This window comes from Podarcis bocagei, assembly GCF_964188305.1.
Source record: "Podarcis bocagei genome assembly, chromosome: 4".
Classification (NCBI taxonomy): Eukaryota; Metazoa; Chordata; class Lepidosauria; order Squamata; family Lacertidae; genus Podarcis; species Podarcis bocagei.
Genome location: NC_138128.1, coordinates 34,779,292 through 34,798,228, shown reverse-complemented (window position 1 = coordinate 34,798,228; position 18,937 = coordinate 34,779,292). Strand labels below are relative to the sequence as shown.

The 18,937-nt window shown below is 45.9% G+C and overlaps 1 protein-coding gene across 1 annotated transcript in view; it reads left to right on the top strand.

The window, feature by feature from the left end:
- CLSTN2 (calsyntenin 2) overlaps positions 1–18,937 on the top strand; it is a 357,738-nt gene that overhangs the window by 277,662 nt on the left and 61,139 nt on the right. The window contains exons 7-8 of the mRNA XM_081192584.1: positions 8,709–8,957; positions 9,198–9,319. Coding sequence (XP_081048710.1) covers positions 8,709–8,957; positions 9,198–9,319 — 371 coding nt within the window. The remainder of the gene's footprint in view (positions 1–8,708; positions 8,958–9,197; positions 9,320–18,937) is intronic.

Genomic DNA, 18,937 nt, shown 5'->3' with positions numbered 1-18,937 from the left:
CTTGCCATCTGGGCAAACCAGGACCTCCATACACACTGCCTGGGCTTGTGCCCTGGGGAGGTGACTTCATTGCTGCTAATGCAGTGGTTTGATTTCACCCCTGGAGGCGCACTCCATTGTCTCCCGACAGGTGGATGCCAACAGCCAATCTGAATATCATTCTAAGCCATAGTTAAACTTCAACTTCTTCTTCTTCTTCTTCTTCTTCTTCTTCTTCTTCTTCTTCTTCTCCTCCTCCTCCTCCTTCTCCTCTCCCTTTACCATAAGGTCCTGGTCAGGTCACAACAATTGAAAATTAAACATTTAAAACAAATTACAATCAGAATAATAGAATGGGTTCTAAACTATTTGTCAGAGCTGCTTCCAGATCCTAGCTCACAGAGGACCGCGCTAGCCAGCGGTCACTTGTAAAAGTCTTTATTGAGTTACAGTTTCCATTCTCAAGCTGCTGCGCGCAGCTCTACGTCTTACAGGTTAGACCAGCGAAGCTCCGTCTGAGTCTCCGCCCCCTGTGCACCAGCTTACTAACCTAGCCTTACTCCACCTCTTCCGCCTGACCGTTCTTCTCTGGGTCCCTCTGCCCCCCCGTGGTCTCTTCCTTCCGGGATTCTTCTGACGCGGACCCCCCGGACCCTCCTGTCTCCTTGCGCTGGGCTTTAGGACCTGGCTCCCTTTCCGGGCTGCTTACTGCGCCACCTTCCTGTGCATTTGAACTTGGCGCGCGCGCCCAACCTTCCACTTTCCGCCTGACCGTTTCTTCGCTCCCCGATGGAGGTGTGGCCACTCCTGACTCGTGCCCTCCCTCCTGTTGCGAGCTGCCAGCGCTTGATACCTGGCGCCCTTCTTCTCCCCTGCTCTCTGTTGGTGACGCTGGTCCCGATTTGCAACTGCTCCCCTCTGAGCCCCCTCTGGACCCTTCTTCCTGGGGTGTCCCCCTAGGTTCCCCCCTTGCTCTGGCCACTGGTGCTCCTTTCTGTGAATCTTCTGATTCACTGGAAAGACTCGGAGATCTCGGGTCGTCGTCATCACTCATCTTTTCTTCTGCCTCCTCCCCCTTGTTCTCTGTTTCCTCCCTTGCCCTCGCCTCTGCTCCTGAACCCCTGACATCCATCCCCCCCTCGAAGCCCCCCCTTCCCCCCTCCCCTCCTTCCGGTGCGGGAGCTGGGTGCTGCCGTGTCATGGGGACGAATGTCGGATACAGTTCGCTTCCCGTGGCGGGCCTCCAACTGAAGGCTTCCAGTTCTTCCTCCCTGCTCTCGTCGACAACGGTCACCTCCGCTTCCATCTCTGTGCCGCCGTGCTCGAAACCCGGGTCGTCCCCGAACACGTCCATGTCCGTCTCTTCGTCGGTCCCTCCTGGGGGCGTTGCTCGCCCGGGACCCTCCAGCCACTTCCTGCGCCACTGCTCCTCTGGTCTATCGTCCCACCAATACGAGGGTTCTGAGGCAGATCCCGAGGGTGACCCCTCCGGGGAGCGGGCGTCTCGTGTCGGTTCCTCGTCCGAGTCGAACCCCTGGAATGTGCTGGCTGAAAGCGTGGGTGTGAAAAGTCAGTCGTCGAAAAAGTCTGCTGGCATGGGTCTATGTGGGAAGAGGGCATGAAACTCGTCTTTGAGCAGAGGTTCCTCCAAAGCGTAGCCCGGCACCCAGCTGTTGGCACTGGCTGGGGTGCCCTCCTTGGCGAGAAGGTATTCTACCCCCTCTTCCCCCCATCTGGAGTCCAAAATCTCTGTGACTTCGTTGATGGGCTCCTCCTGTGCCACTCCACCTTGCTCGGTTCCCTCTCGAAGCGGACTCGGTGCCGTTCCTGGTTCCTGAAATCTGTGAGGTGCCTTGTAGGGAGTGAGCACCGATCTGTGGAACACCGGATGCATCCTGGAGCCCTCCGGAAGCACCAGCCTGAAAGCCACCGGGTTGACCAGCTCTTCGACTTGGTAGGGCCCCAGTTGTTTATGCCCTAGTTTCTTCTTCGCTAACGACCTGGCCGGCACTGCGTGGGCTGCTAACCAGACCCAGTCTCCCACATGGATCTCTTCGCCAACCCTCCTGTGTCTGTCCGCTTGTACCTTGTATGCGTGTTTAGCCAGCTCCAGGTGCCGCCGAAGCTGATCGTGGACCTCCTGCAACTCCGACGCGAACCCATCCGCTGTCTGCGGCTCCCCCTCCCCCATTCTTTCCAGTCCCGGGAAAGTTCTGGGGTGCCTTCCGTTGTTGGCGAAGAAAGGCGTCACCCCCGTGGACACGTGCTTCGTGTTGTTGTAGGCGAACTCGGCGAGAGGCAGGTAATCCACCCACGTTGCGGGCTGTTGATTAGCATAACATCTCAGGTACTGCTGCATGATGGGATTGACCCGCTCCGCTTGCCCGTTGGTCTGCGGGTGTCTAGCCGAAGCCAGGTTGATCTTGACGTTCAGGAAGCCCATCAGCTTCTGCCAGAAGTTCGAGATGAACTGCCGCCCCCGGTTGGACAGTATAGACCGCGGCAGACCGTGAACCTTGAACACGTGATCTATGAACAGTTTGGCGGTTTGTTCCGCCGTGGCCACCTTCGCACACGGGATGAAATGTGCCATCTTGGAGAACAAGTCCACCACCACCAGCACTGCCGTCTTGCCCCTCGAGCTGGACAGATCCGTGACAAAGTCCAGGGCCACTCTCTCCCACGGTTCGAACGGGGTTTGCAGCGGTTCCAGCAGTCCCGCCGGCGGTCTGTGTACTGGTTTGGCCCTCTGGCAGGTGTCGCACCTCGCCACGTAGTCCGCGACCTCCCCTCTCATTCTGGGCCACCAGAAGTCCCTGGCGACTAATTCCATCGTCTTCTCTGTGCCAAAGTGCCCGGCAGTGGGTGCGTCGTGCAACTGCTGCAGTACCTTGGCGCGAAGATCGTCCCCCGGCACGTAGATGGCCCCTTTACGGAGTAGTAATCCATCGCGAACCTGGAACTCGCCGGTCGCCGCCGTGCCCCCTTGCGCCTCTGCCATCTTGGCTCGCGCGAAGGAGTCGTTCTGCAACGCTCTCCTCACCGCATCCAGGTCAACTGTAGCCGAAGCGCACGCCCACACCGTCGGTGCGAAGATGTGCATGGCAGCCGCTGGCGTCGCCTCCTCCAGATACTGTGGTTTACGGGATAGGGCATCCGCCATGACGTTGGTGTCCCCCGGGACATACTCTATTCGGAAGTCGAAGTTTGCAAAGAATTCGGCCCAACGTATCTGCCTCTGGTTCAGGAACTGCGCCGTGCGCCAGTGCTCCAGATTCTTGTGGTCCGTGCAGACCTGCACCGTGTGCTTGGCGCCGATCAGGAAGTGCCTCCATGCCTTGAATGCTGCATGAATGGCAAGCAACTCCCTGTCCCAGATGGTGTAGTTCTGTTCAGACTTGCTGAGGTTCCTGGAGTAAAACGCTCCCGGCCTCCAAGCCCCCTGCGGGTCTTGCTGCAACAGGACTGCTCCCACGGCTCTGTCTGATGCGTCCGTCTCCACCCTCATTGGCCTGCTTGGGTTGACATGCAACAGCTGCTCTTCCGACGCGAAGAGACGCTTGAGTGCCTGAAAGGACTGCTCCGCCTGTTCCGTCCAGATGAACTTCTTTTTCTTGGAACTGAGCGTGTCCGTGATGGCCACTGTTTGCATAGCGAACCCCTTGATAAACTTGCGATAGAAGTTCGCAAAGCCAACAAACCGCTGGACCTCCTTCCGGTTGCGCGGGCTCTTCCAGTCCAACACTGCACGAACCTTGGCGCTGTCCATGGCGAGCCCCTTGTCCGACAACCTGTAGCCCAGGAAATCCACCTCCGTCACGTCGAACTGGCACTTTTCCAGCTTGGCGTAAAGCCTATGTTGCTGTAGTCTGCTCAGCACTTCCTTGACGTGTCTGTCGTGATCCTGCTGCGATTCCGAAAAGATCAGGATGTCATCCAAGAAGCAGACACACGTCTTGTAGAGGAGCCCTGCCAGCACGTGATGCATGAAAGCTTGAAAACAGTGGGAGCCATTTTGCAATCCAAAAGGCATAACTCTGTATTCGTAGGTGCCCAGGGGCGTGAACATGGCTGTCTTCCACTCATCACCCTCCCGCATGCGAATGAGGTTGTACGCCCCACGCAGGTCCAACTTGGTGAACACGCGGCCCTTGCGTACCGTCGCGAGGAGGTCGTCGATCCTGGGCATGGGGAAGTCCGATGGCTTGGTCACACTGTTCAAGATGCGATAGTCCACTACAAGTCTTTTTTGGGGCGTGTCCTTCTTCTTAACAAAGATTACAGGACTGCCCCCCACTGCCTTGGACTCTCGGATGAAACCGCGCTTCAAATTATGATCTATGAACTCTTTGAGTTCCTGTAGTTCGTCCTCAGACATGGAATACAGCTTCCCCTTGGGCAGCGCCGCCCCTGGCAGTAGGTCAATCTTGCAGTCATATGATCTGTGGGGGGGTAGCTTGTCCACCTCCTTCTCGCAGAAGACCTCTAAAAATCCCGCGTATTTGTGGGGGATTGCTTGCAGCGTCCCCAGCTGCAGCTGCGCTTCCTCCTCCTCTCCCTCCTGCCGGGGCAGAATGCAGTGTTCAGCGCAGTATGAGGAGCCAAAGACTAGCTGCCGCTGGTACCAAGCCAATGTCGGACTGTGTCTGTCCAGCCAACTCATGCCCAAGACAATAGGCGTGTCCGACAGTCTGGTGACATTAAAACTGATGATTTCCCTGTGATTTCCAAGTCGCATCACCATTGGAGGCGTTTGCTTCACCACCTGCCCCCCTAACAGCTCCCTGCCATCCACCGTGACGACCTGCAGGGGCAGCGTGGCAGGCAGCAGCTGTATAGCGTGTTTATCGACAAAGTCCTGCCCTATAAAATCCGCATTGCTTCCTGAGTCAACGGTGATTGGCACGTCTAGAGTGAGGCCATTGGGCAGCTGAAGCGATGCAGTGAGCTGCACTACTGGTTTGGGTGGGAGGGGGTCTGTGGGCTGCAAAATCTCTGGGGACTGCTTCACTGACTCGTCTGGCTGGGCCCCAGTGCCTCTGTCTCCAGCCAGACTCCGTCGTTTCCCTGCTGTGCGTCTCTGTGCTGAGTAGCTGCAGTCACCGTCGCAGAGGCTGCATTGAGCTTGTGGATCCTCTGGGGACACTCTTTCGCCATGTGCTGCGGACTTTCGCAGATGTAACACTTCCTGTTCCCTCTAGGAGGCTTCGCTTTGACTGCTCCCGGTGCTGTGGCTCTGGTTGCTGACTGAGCCCTGGCCCCGCCAACCTCCATCGGTTCCGCTCCCCCTCCTGGCGGAGGCGTGGATTGCGCATGCGCAGCTTCCCTGGGAACGAAGGAGAATCCTCTCGCTGGTTCGCGCCCTCCACGCCCTTCGTCCCTGCTCCATGGACGCTCCTCCAGCCGCACCCCCACCGCCAGCGCCCTCTGAACGACCTCCTGCGTGGTCCTGGGTCTCTCCCCCCTTGCAATTTCGTCTTTAACCGCACTGTTCAATCCTTCCCAAAATAGGTCTCTGACTGGAGCTGAATCTCTGTCCCATTCCAGGGCACTGACCAATGCAAAAAAGCGGGCATGGTACTGTCTTACGCTGGCCCTCCCTTGCTTCAGCCCATGTACCTCCTTCCAGGCAAGATCCACGTCTATGCTAGATAAAAAGCAGCCATCCATCGCTTTAATAAAGGCATCCGCGGTTTGGAGCGCCGGATCCTTATCTCTCCACAAATTGCGCAGCCATGCTTTAGCATCTCCATGCAAATGGGACATGATAAATCCCACCTTCTCTTGCTCATCTCTAAAGTCTTTATCCAGCAGTTGCAGTGCACACTGTACATCTGCTCTAAAGTTGGGGTACTGTTGTAAATTCCCATCGAAGTGAGAGACTAGACCGCCTGTTCTTCTCCCCAACCCAATCCCCTCCGGTTTGGGTGTCAGTTGCCCTTGCTTCGTAAGCACTTCCAACCTGACCTGGAGATCCCTGTAGGCGGCAGCTGCGTCCTCCTCTCTCTTCCTGGATGCAAGTATCTCGGCATTCAGTCGTGTCACTGCTTCTCTGAGTTCTCCTATCTGCTGTTCGGCCGTCATATTGTCTGCCGTTCGTGAGCTGGGTCGTAGGCACCCGCCTTCTCTCCTGTCCGCGAGGCTGTAGATGCCCACAACTGGGGACGGAGCTTACTGTCAGAGCTGCTTCCAGATCCTAGCTCACAGAGGACCACGCTAGCCAGCGGTCACTTGTAAAAGTCTTTATTGAGTTACAGTTTCCATTCTCAAGCTGCTGCGCGCAGCTCTACGTCTTACAGGTTAGACCGGCGAAGCTCCGTCTGAGTCTCCGCCCCCTGTGCACCAGCTTACTAACCTAGCCTTACTCCACCTTTTCTGCCTGACCGTTCTTCTCTGGGTCCCTCTGCCCCCCGTGGTCTCTTCCTTCCGGGATTCTTCTGACGCGGACCCCCCGGACCCTCCTGTCTCCTTGCACCAGGCTTTAGGACCTGGCTCCCTTTCCGGGCTGCTTACTGCGCCACCTTCCTGTGCATTTGAACTTGGCGCGCGCGCCCAACCTTCCACTTTCCGCCTGACTGTTTCTTCGCTCCCCGATGGAGGTGTGGCCACTCCTGACTCGTGCCCTCCCTCCTGTTGCGAGCTGCCAGCGCTTGATACCTGGCGCCCTTCTTCTCCCCTGCTCTCTGTTGGTGACGCTGGTCCCGATTTCCAACTGCTCCCCTCTGAGCCCCCTCTGGACCCTTCTTCCTGGGGTGTCCCCCTAGGTTCCCCCCTTGCTCTGGCCACTGGTGCTCCTTTCTGTGAATCTTCTGATTCACTGGAAAGACTCGGAGATCTCGGGTCGTCGTCATCACTCATCTTTTCTTCTGCCTCCTCCCCCTCGCTCTCTGTTTCCTCCCTTGCCCTCGCCTCTGCTCCTGAACCCCTGACACTATTGTTTAAATGTAAACATGGCGTATGCTAATGCACACTGCCGAAATTGCGGGTGCTTCACTCCCCTTCTGCTGCTGCCACACTGCTGGGGAAGTCATAGTCTGGCTTAGCATTATGTCCAAACCCCAAGAACAAATCTTGGTTTTAGAACTCATTGAATTTTTTTTAGGGGATGAGAATGCAAAATGATGCAGAAATGTGGCAGACTGAATTTAAGATTGGAGTAAAGTGAGAAACTGATGGAAGTCAGTCTCTAAAGATGCAAAGGGCATCAATTCCTGGCCAGAGATTAAGGAATTTGTAGTTTGAAAACCTATATTTCCCCATGTAACTGAAGCATCATTGCCACCTGTAATCCCCTTCCCTGAAGCAAGGGTCTTTTGTTTACATTTTGGGGGGAAGCCAGAAGGGGCTATCAGGGAAGAATATGAATTCCATTTCAAGCTGGACCCAGTAGGGAAAGTTTGCATTTGAATTATTTAGTTAAAATCTGACACCATTAATATAAAAAACATTAACACCTGCTCAGTATTCAGCTGGTACCTTGACTATTCTATGTTTGCACATAAGATATATCTGTGAGTTCCACAGTTGGCTTGCTTTTGAAATATGTGAAAATAAACCGTTAGTCAGATAATGTTGCATGGCGGCAAACAATTAACCCTGAGGAATACTGCTTTTCCATTATAAACACAACTACACAAACCAATTGCTACTGGTTAAATATTCTGTGCTTGCCACTGCAAGTCTTCAAACACTAGAAATAATTATTTTGAAGAAATACTGGGCAGCCAGTAAACATTTTGTGGTTCATTTGCTTTTTCATTCAGTGAAGGTATAGTTAATGAGAAGTGAGGAAAGAACTCTAAAGAATAGCAGCATGTCTGTCCAGGCCCATCACAGCTCATATGACTGTAAGCATCCTTTTCCACAACAGGAATCTTAGCCCTGGATATATTTGCTTCAGGGCTCCATACATAGCACAGTGTGAATATGCTTGTATTCCATGAGTACCTTTGTTCACCTCCACACATTGGTACTTCCAGCTGAACTCTGTCTCAATTATTCCCAACCACACTAGTGGGCGATTGTTAATAAGATGTATCCACACTGTGTGGTGTTGTCCTCTCCCCTCAGGGAAAGAAAAGTTCTGAAGGGTCACTGTTCTCTAAACTGGCAAAAGAGTGATGGCCTGCATATTAAGAGGCTGAACACCTTGATGACATGGGCAGAAGTCCTCTTTACGCATTTGTCCCTAGTATATGTGAACTTAACATATGAAGCTGCATTGTAAGGAGTCTAACTATTGGTCCATGTAGCTCACTGTTATGTACCCTTGACAGACCATGGGTTTCCAGGATCTCTTCTGATCCTGCTGCTGCTGAGATCCTTTGAAGTGGCCATAACAGGGCATGAGCCTTGGATTTTCTGCAAGCAAAGGAAGAATCACTGCTAATCTATAGCGGGGGTGGGGAAAACCTGTGGCTCCCCAGATGTTGTTGGACTCCAACTCCCATCAGCCCCATCCAGCATGGCAAATGGTCAGGAATTATGGGAGCAGTGGTCCAGCAACATCTGAAGGGCCATAGGTTCCCCATCTCTGCTCAATAGTCTAGTAGCATGGACACGTTTATGTTTATTTTATGTTTGGGTATTTTTTCAGCACTTGAAAACAAAGGCAGCATTAGCAATAAATGAGAGGGATTAAGTGTGTCAGAGTGTCTCCTACAGTGAATTCAGCTGAACAGCTTTCTCATTAGTGTCTCATCAGACTGTTCATTATATATCATCTGCAGGGGCGTCATCAGGTGCCATTGACTTGTTACCAACTCCCAGTGCAGCAACTAACTGGACAGCTGGTCTTCTGATAGACAGCAATGACATGATTTTTAAATTTGAAGGGAAACAAGGAGCCAAAATCCCTGATGGAATAGTACCAAAGAATCTAACAGATCAGTTTACCATCACCATGTGGATGAAACATGGCCCAAGTCCAGGATTAAGAGCAGAGAAAGAAACTATTCTGTGCAATTCAGATAAGACAGGTGAGTCAGCTTTATTTAAAACTGCATTTTCTTCACCCTTCTCCATTGCTTGACATGCTGAATAGAAGTGCGTATTGAAAAATGTTTTATATTCAGTCGTGAAAGTTGGCCTCAGGGTGCTTCTGATATTGAAAAAGTGGACTTTAGAATAAGACAGGTAAAGTGAAAACACACTCTGATTTCAGTAAATAATACAACCTAGCTAAATAATAAAAACCGTGAAATATATCTTTCTTTTAGAAATGAATCGGCACCACTATGCACTATATGTGCACAATTGTCGCCTTGTGTTCCTGTTGCGGAAAGATTTTGACCAAGCTGATACCTTTCGACCTGCGGAATTCCACTGGAAGCTCGACCAGGTACTTAGTTTATTTTTTATTACGGTAATTCCTAAATTTCATTCAGTCACTGTAGTGGATTGAGTGAAGAACCGCTAATAGACACAAAAACTTAACTATTATTTGAGTACAGAAAATTTCTGTTGCACGTACAATCTTGCCACTGTTTTCCACGCCAAGTAGAGAGAGTTATTGCTGACATCCAAGCTAGATTACAGCAACATATTTTATGTGGGATTGGCCTTGAAGAACATCTGGAAACGACGACTAGTAACAATCCTTCATACAGCAAAGTGATAGATTTTCTGACTTCTGCTCTTGTTGCTGCCGATATTGATGGACACAAAACAATGAAAAAGGAAGGAAAGGGATAAGGCAGAGAAGGCTTTGGACCAGGCATATAGAATAGACATACAAAAAGGAACTGAATCAATATTGGGGCTAACTGACATGGGACAGGATCTAGATCCACAGCTTTCTTACACCTTCCCCATCTCTCTCTCCTTATGGCCAATTGGTTAGAACATTGTTTGAAAGATAGAAAGCTGGATTTTGAGAAAGGCCTGTGTGTGTGTGTGTGTGTGTGTGTGTGTCTGTGAGACACACACACACACACACACACACACACACACGGGCAGGAGGGAGGGTTAATCAGGCCCTAATAGGCTATTCTGTCGCTATGGGCAGCCCCACAGTTGGCTGATAGATTTTCAGACTGATTGCCTCCTGACTGCCACTGAATTTCATAGGACAGATTAACACTGAGGAAAGTGACATTAAGTGACAGTCCTAAATTCATAGAATCATAGAATTATAGAACCATAGAATCATAGAGTTGGAAGAGACCACAAGGGCCATTGAGTCCAACCCCCTGCCAAGCAGGAAACACCATCAGAGCACTCCTGACATATGGTTGTCAAGCCTCTGCTTAAAGACCTCCAAAGAAGGAGACTCCACCACCAAATTGTACTTGTGGATATTAATAAACAAAGTAGCTTTATCCTAAAACAATATAGAAAAACAAATTACACACTAAAGCAAATTTTATGTGTGAAAGAGAACAATCCAAGGGCCCAGGCAGTGCTTCCATCATACATTTGGTCCCCCTGCCCATAAAGAAGGAGGTCTGCTATATCATCATCATCATTTTTTATTTCTATGCTGCCTTTCCACAGTTAAAAACAATGCTCAAGGTGGCTTACATGACAAGATTTACATAATTACAAAAGTCATAAACAATAAATAAACCACATCAAAAAACACACAACCAAATGGAAAACAATTTCCACATAAATCCACATAAACCATATCCTATGGTTCATGGGAAGCCATTCCAGGGTCCACAGAACTGCATTCTTAACAGCACTAAACTTTACAGCTAGTACAAATTTTCTCCATTTTATATTTTTATTCCTAATTATTCTAGAAAATATGTGCATATGTATTAACACAGCAGTTTACTGGAAAATTTATACAAACAGGCCTACTATGTTAGCACAAAGTGGAAATGAGGAGAGTGGCTTTATCAGATATGGAAGAGCTTTCATCTCTAAATTACATTTTATTCAGTTTTTATGCCAATAGGAATTTTAATTGTTTGGTGCTTTTGAAGCTCAGATAATTTAACTTGATGTCTTTCTCCCTGAGTTGATGTGCAGCTTATGACACAAACCACATTTATAAGATACACAGAAGATTAGAAAGCTCCTTGTTTATACCCTATACAACAAGTAAGAAAGAAATTGGTAGATGAATCATGGTAATCCTGCAATAGAGAGAAAATCATTTCAGACATAAATCAGACACACCAGCATACAAAGACTTCACAGCACCTTATCTTTTAGATCCATAATACGTTTTCTAACCTAGATTATGTACTGTTCTTTATTAGTCTTCAAATCCCCTTTTCATCCATTTCGGCGGAATTGTCTTGTTTACCGCAGTATTGCAGAAACACAAACGGTTATTATACTGATGCTGACAATTTTAGTTGATGCTTATTGTTACATTTATATTTTAAAAGGATGTGGTGTCTTAAATTGTTGTAAATGGTAGCTGGGATAGATGCATGCTAAAAATGTAATAAGGCAAATAAAAGATAGATGCATGATTTACTCAAATATTAGGGACGCTGGGTGTTTTGCCATTTTAAAACAAAAAAGAAAGCTGGATTTAAACAAGATTATGTCCTCTTCATTGATCTATGAAGCTAATTCATCTAGGCATGTTTAAATTATAACATGACAGAAGACAGACATGCTGCAGTTATGGTTCATGATAATCAGTGCTTTCAGGTACTTTCACTGTCAATGTGATAAAAAGGTTTCATTATTTAAAGCTCTAATTAAACCATCCATATTTCCAGGAATGCAACAGTGAGCACAGTGGCATCTGCATATTGTTATTCTCTCAGCATAATCCTCGCAAGACTGTAGCATCTATGTGCACTGCTAAGTGGTCCCCTTTCTTTTGTTTTGCTTATCCTTAGACATCAAAGGAAGGTATCTGTTTCGGCCCTGACACTTGTCAGCAATGAGCGAGTTTGGGAATAATAGACCACAGGTGTATATTTCTCAAACTTTATTGACCGATATTGTCCTCTTGTAGGTATAGATTGTCTGGAAGAGATACTATTCTTAAATGAATAATACCGTTTAACCATGCTGGCTGTAAGGCAGTAAACAGAGGCTGCTTTAGTACTGAAATCAGCCATTGTTTGTTTTAATCTTCACAAAGTGGAGAAGGAGAGAGAACTCCATTGTTTCTTGAGACCTTCGGAAGCCAACAATAACAACAACTCTTCCATTGTGTATCCTGTAGACCAGCCTGTTGTACCATATTCCACTTGTCTTATATTATTATTATTATTATTATTATTATTATTATTATTATTATTTAATTATTTATATACTACCCAAAAATGGAGGTCTCAGGGCAGTTCGCAGAACAAAATCAAAATATAAAACAACAACCCAATAACCCACATACAGTGGTACCTCTTGTTACGGACTTGATCTGTTCTGGGGTGCCATTCGCACCCCGAAAAGTCTGTAACTAGAGCGCTGCTTCTGCGCATGCGCACAGCACGATAGAGCCCTTCTGCACATGTGTGAAGGATGCAGAACACTTTTGTGCACACACACACACACGACAAAACCCGGAAGTATACATTTCCGGGTTTGCTGCGTCCACAAGCCAAAAAGACTCAACATGAACCTAACGCAACACGAGGTATGACTGTATTCCCATATTCAGATGAGCCCATTTTTTCTCAAAACCCCTGAGCAACAATACTAATCAGACCACTAAAACCTTTATGAAATGCCATTATGTTGCCTTTTAACCCAATACATTTGTACAAATTGGAATAATGGTAATAACCAAACATCTAATCTTAATTTCTTCGTTGTAATTCTATCCTTAGTACACTCCATTTATTTAGGAATGTAACATGAAGATGACTTTTTAAAAAAGAAAAGAAAGGGTTTGAGATAAGTAATTAAGCTAATTTCACATTACAATGAAATCACGCTGACAATTTTGCCGTTCTCTTAATTTAACTTAAATGATGGCAGGAATATCAAATTCAGGTTAGCAATGCTGGTATGTGATAGCTGGGTTTTCATTTGCTATATACATGATGCTTGAAGGGTTGGTGGAGCCTTATCCTATTTGATGCCATTATAGCTTCACTTTGATAACTGACTGCCCTAGAGAATTGCCTTTTGGCTGATAAATTCTCAGCTGCAGTTTTTGGTATGACAGATGTAGCGTGAATGTAATTTCCCACCCTGAGTGCATTCTGTCTTCACACCCTTCAGATACTTTTAGTCATCCTTGAGAAGCATGCAGGAGGGGCCCCATAATGTGTTAGTCCATTCTAGATGTGCTGTCTCTGTAATGTCAGAAGGAGGTTTCTGGATTTTCTGCAAATGGATAAATAGTGTAAAACAACTTATGGAATATCAGCGTTCAAAACATACTGGCTTATCATAATGAGATTTATCTGTATGATCACTTTTGAAACACAAGCCACTTGTTTTAATGTAAAAAAAAAAAAAAATTCCTTCCAGTAGCACCTTAAAGACCAACTAAGTTAGTTCTTGGTATGAGCTTTCGTGTGCATGCACACTTCTTCAGATACACAGGGGGAAGTATGTGTCCAGAGTGTGATTCTTTGCAGCCATCCATTGTGGGTGTTTTTTGTTGTTGTTGTTTTTTGGCTGCAGAGTATATTGCACCTGTTTTAATGTAGTTTGACGGGAGATCTGTAGACAGTGCACATCTTTTAAAGGAAAATCAAAAGTAGGGATAGGTTGTCTTTTTTTGCTCTGTTTTGTAACAGTTTGAGAGAATACCTTTGGAAATATTCCACTCTGCTGGCTTCTGCTAATCTGATGGGGATTTCTTTTAAAGTCCATTTTACACACACACACACACACACGTATGTATTTACATGTTCCAACATGTGATTTCAGTTATGTGTCTCTTTCCTTCAGCATTTGTTATAATTCTTTTAAGCGGATAACAGAATGATCCCATGCCAATGATGTGGTGAATGAGCATTTATTTTACAGAAAGCTGTAATTAACAAAATTTGTTGTCGAAAATGGCAATTTCACACACACAGGGGGAAGTATGTGTCCAGAGTGTGATTCTTTGCAGCCATCCATTGTGGGTGTTTTTTGTTGTTGTTGTTGTTTGGCTGCAGAGTATATTGCACCTGAACCAGGAGCCTGAGCTCAGTAGAACGTATCATATACACTGCCTGAAAATTGAATGTACATAATTTTGGAGTAGAAATAGCAATGTTTTCTTGGCAGCCGCATTTCAGAAGCACATATGAAAGTTGTATCCATGTGGTATGTGGTACTGTTCTTCTGATAGCATGAATTCATGTTCTGCCAAAGAAGAGGGTTTATTATTAGTAGTATTAGTATTTGTATTAGTATTTGGACAATGCAAATGGCACACAGATTATTTTCCTTGATAGATTTCATTTTCAGGCAGAATGAGAAAACAAACCAAGGAACAAAGAGCAAAGCAAAAGCAAAAGGCAGAGATCCCCCTCATTAAAGCAATGGACAGACTCCTGCAATGGCCAGTTTGTAGCATCTTCTGTGTTCTTGGTCTATGCTGAGGTTCATGAGAGTTTCCAAGAGACTATGTGACTAGACATCAGTGCTCCTTTCACAGGTGACTGACCTTGAAGCCCTGCCAGGAGCTTCAGTAGGTGTCAAAACACAACATAAGAAATGTGACTGGCTAATAGTTAAAGGATCCCAGATACCCAAAATAAGGTGCAGACACAAAAAGAGCCATTGTGGTACACCACCAACTCCTTGCAATACCCAGGTCCTCCACATTTCCATTACAATTCATCCTAAACGAATAAACCAATGAAGGGCAGACTAGATAGTTCTACTACTAATGTTGGTTTAAGCTCAGTTTGGAGAGGGGTGTGTGTGTGTGTGTGTTTCTGTTTCAGTGCTTTTCAACAAAATAGGCAGCAGTGTATAACAGACTAACCAAACCAAATACTATATGACTTCTATGTATGGCAAATTTTCAGACAATTGTTATATATGAAAAATGAAAAAAACAACAACACCACATTGTAAACAAATATGGCAATATAGAATGTGCTGGTCCATGTAGCTGGCAGGGACATACAACCAGCATTGCTTGCATTCAATGCAAGCATGTCCTGTGGAAAAGAAAGCAGCATTTTAAGGGTTTTTTCTGTAGTACATTATTCTTTAATTGGAAATGGGGGGTGCATTTTGAATGTGCTGTAAACTATGCTTATGGAGCTAGTCATGTCTTGTTAAGAAAGACTGGAATTCTGATCCATAAATTTGCACTAGCATATGTTTTTGCTACTCCAGTGTACCATCTCTGTAGCATAATGATGATTTTATGGCTTCTTTGTGGCCACATATAATCAGGAATATTCTGTCGTAAGCAGCTGTTTATTGGCAGAGCAATGTTGGTATCTTCATTCAACTTTCAGTCAGAAATACCATCACTTGTATGTATACTGCAAATTACATGATCTGAACCGTGGAACTTCAGTCAAATGCAGATACTTTGTTTTCAGGGGCACTAAACAAGTATATACGAGTGGGGGGGGTGTCCCTTCTTTTTTCAAATAGTCAGTTAGGGTCATGATCCCTGTTGAAAGCAACAGACATTTTAGAGAGTAATGGACAGAATGGCCACCCACTTAAGCATAAGCACTTGGATTTAAGCTGTACTGGCCCCCTGAAATGAATGGGATGCTGTTTAAAACTTAGGTGTTCCTTCATACATGGCTTGCATATTTGGTTGCAAATGTCTTCAGAATGTTGGGCTACACATGGGAGCATAGAATTGGCACTTAATTTGTGGCTATCTCTGCCATATCCAAGACGTCGCTGCAAACATCTTTGACAACCCATAGATGCTTATACCAAAATTGAAAGGAATTAGATTTCTAAGTCCCAAGTTAAAGACTTTAAATATGGAAATCATTCTGATTCTCTGATTGGATGCATATACACACTGCTTCAGATGCTTAGGTTTGTCTATGCCAAATCAACTAGATTTCCAGGAAACAACTTCACGGTATTGAAAAGGCTTTCCTATGTACAAACATCTTTGTAAAGTGGTTATTTCCTACAGAATACCATCTGTTGGCAAAGACTATACTTTAACTATCACACAGGCTTAACAGGTACATAATTACCTTGTCTGTGGCTCCTGGTATATAATCACTCTGTCTCTCTCTGTGGTGTTAAGAGATATAATTAAATAGCCAGAAGGTACCATTTAAGTAAAGTGTCCATGCATAATACTGGGGATGTATAACTTCCAAATTGATTCCTTATTATAAACAGATAAAGTGAAGATCCACACTCATAAGCACACTGCCAAAGATTGTGTTCTGACTGCAGAATAGGATAAGGAATAGCCAAATATTTGTATGTGCCTAAATATATCATCATGACATAAACTGAAGTGCCATTTATAAAAGCAGCTCCTTCATGGATGCTAATAAATTGCCTTCATATAGTTTTAAAGAAGAGACTTTCCATTTATGGTTTAAACTAGCAGAGAATGTTGATCCTCCCTGTGTTTAATAATTGGCTAGCCTTCACTCTTTCCCAGCTTCATTGCTTTCCTTCCCTACTTTTCTTTTTAAAAAATTTTCTCTATAGTTCCTGGGGAGGAAACCTAATGCTAAATGAATAAATGGGGGCAGCAGAGTTTAAATAAAAATAGTGGAAGATATAAGAATACTAGGAGACAAAAGAGGCAGGCAACAGAATAACCATACTTCACTCATTCAGTTTCTGGATAACAGAGGAAGCATTCCCTACACAAACTTATCACATTCTGCACTTGTCATAGTTACAGTGGAAAACAGTGTGCAGAGAGTGTAAGTACCATTTCACATGCTACTATTCTGACTTGGAGGCCACATCAAGCTGACTGTCACATCTTTGGCCACCTCTAAAATCTCATTTACATTTACTCCAATCAGCATGGTTACTTCTGTCATTGAAGGGCAGGAAGGACCATTGAAGGATGTGGTATGCTGAATATACAGTAGTACCTCGGGTTAAGAACTTAATTCATTCCGGAGGTCCATTCTTAACTTGAAACTGTTCTTAACCTGAAGCACCACTTTAGCTAATGGGGCCTCCTGCTGCTGGTGTGCCACCAGAGCATGATTTCCGTTCTCATCCTGAAGCAAAGTTCTTAACCCGAGGTACTATTTCTGGATTAGCAGAGTCTGTAACCTGAAGCGTATGTAACCTGAAGTGTATGTTACCCGAGGTACCACTGTAATTATGTTAAAGTAATCATGCAGGTCTATGTGCTAGGAATGGATGGATCAGTATAGCTTTGGTCTACATGACTTTTGCTTGTGTTCACTCATAAGTCTATATGTTATTCATAAGTTTGTCTGTCTGCCTGTCTATCTCTCTCCCTCTCCTTCTGTGTGTGTGTAAATATGCATTGAAGTACACACGGGTGACGCTGTGGGTTAAACCACAGAGTCTAGGACTTGCCTATCAGAATGTTGGCGGTTCAAATCCCCACAACGGGCTGAGCTCCCATTGCTTGGTCCCTGCTCCTGCCAACCTAGCAGTTCGAAAGCACGTCAAAGTGCAAGTAGATAAATAGGTAAGGTAAGGTAAACAGCATTTCCGTGCACTGCTCTGGTTCGCCAGAAGCAGCTTAGTCATGCTGGCCACATGACCTGGAAGCTGTACACTAGCTCCCTCGGCCATTAAAGCGAGATGAGCGCCGCAACCCCAGAGTCGGTCACAACTGGACCTAATGGTCAGGGGTCCCTTTACCTTTTACACATTTTCTAACAAATGAAGGATTTAGTGGTAGTGAAACTGGCACCCCTGCCATCAGACATGTTGAGGGCAAGTCAGTACATAAGACTATATGAGTTGAGAGTAAGTGGTATGGAAGTCACTTGACTCCAGAAAGTTGGGCTTGGGTGGAGGCTTCTATGATGTTTCTGGCTCAGCTCCAGCAGCCTCCAGACCATAATCATCAGAATTTGCAGACCCATGACCACCAGTTTCATGCTCAGCCTCAGAAGCCTAACCTCATTTCCCAGCCAGGGATATAGGAGCATCTTCTTCTGACCTGGAGCTCAAGGACAGGACGGTGATTGTTGTTTTCTGGAAAAAAAGAACTCTCAACATGTTCAGATGTATTCTGCCAAGGTATTCTGGTAAAATAAGCTACCAGTCATTTCTATGACTATATTCTGCTGACCCTTTTTTCAAGATCAGAGCAGAAATATAAAACACCTTGACTGTTCTCTGGGGAGCATAAGAGCTAGGATATAGATGACTAAGAATCAACTTAATCCTGTTTCAAAAAGTAGAGGAGACTGAAAATTTCATTAACCATCATTTTCCAAAATAAAAAAAATTCCTTCCAGTAGCACCTTAAAGACCAACTAAGTTAGTTCTTGGTATGAGCTTTCGTGTGCATGCACACTTCTTCGTATCTGAAGAAGTGTGCATGCACACGAAAGCTCATACCAAGAACTAACTTAGTTGGTCTTTAAGGTGCTACTGGAAGGATTTTTTTTTATTTTGACTATGGCAGACCAACACGGCTACCTATCTACTACTGCATCATTTTCCATTATATCTAAACTGAACCAAAACTAAAAGAAACTAATTTCATAAACAACTGTTGGAAGGTTCAGGTTGATATGCCACACTAAGCTGTGGTTAGGCAAAAATAGAACCAAATACTGTCAAATTCCTGTGCCAGAGGCAGAGGAGATAGAGAAATCATGCGAACCTGAGGCCTGCAAAGGCTCATTCTCATAATGCTAAATCATGGTTTAGTGCAGGATTGGAGAAGATTTATTAGCTTGAGGCCCATATTCCCTTCTAGGCAATCTTCTGGGGACTGCATGCCAGTCAAACAAGAACAATGAAAATATGTTTTACCTTTGTATAGTAGGCTAGTTTCTAAATACACTCACACTTCCCTCTCTATCATCCACACAGGCAAGCATGACTATTATCAGAGTTAAAGGACATGTTCCAGTCAGGCAAAATCACTCAAGGATGATATGAAACAAAACTGGTGAGGGCTAGGGGAAAAGATGGT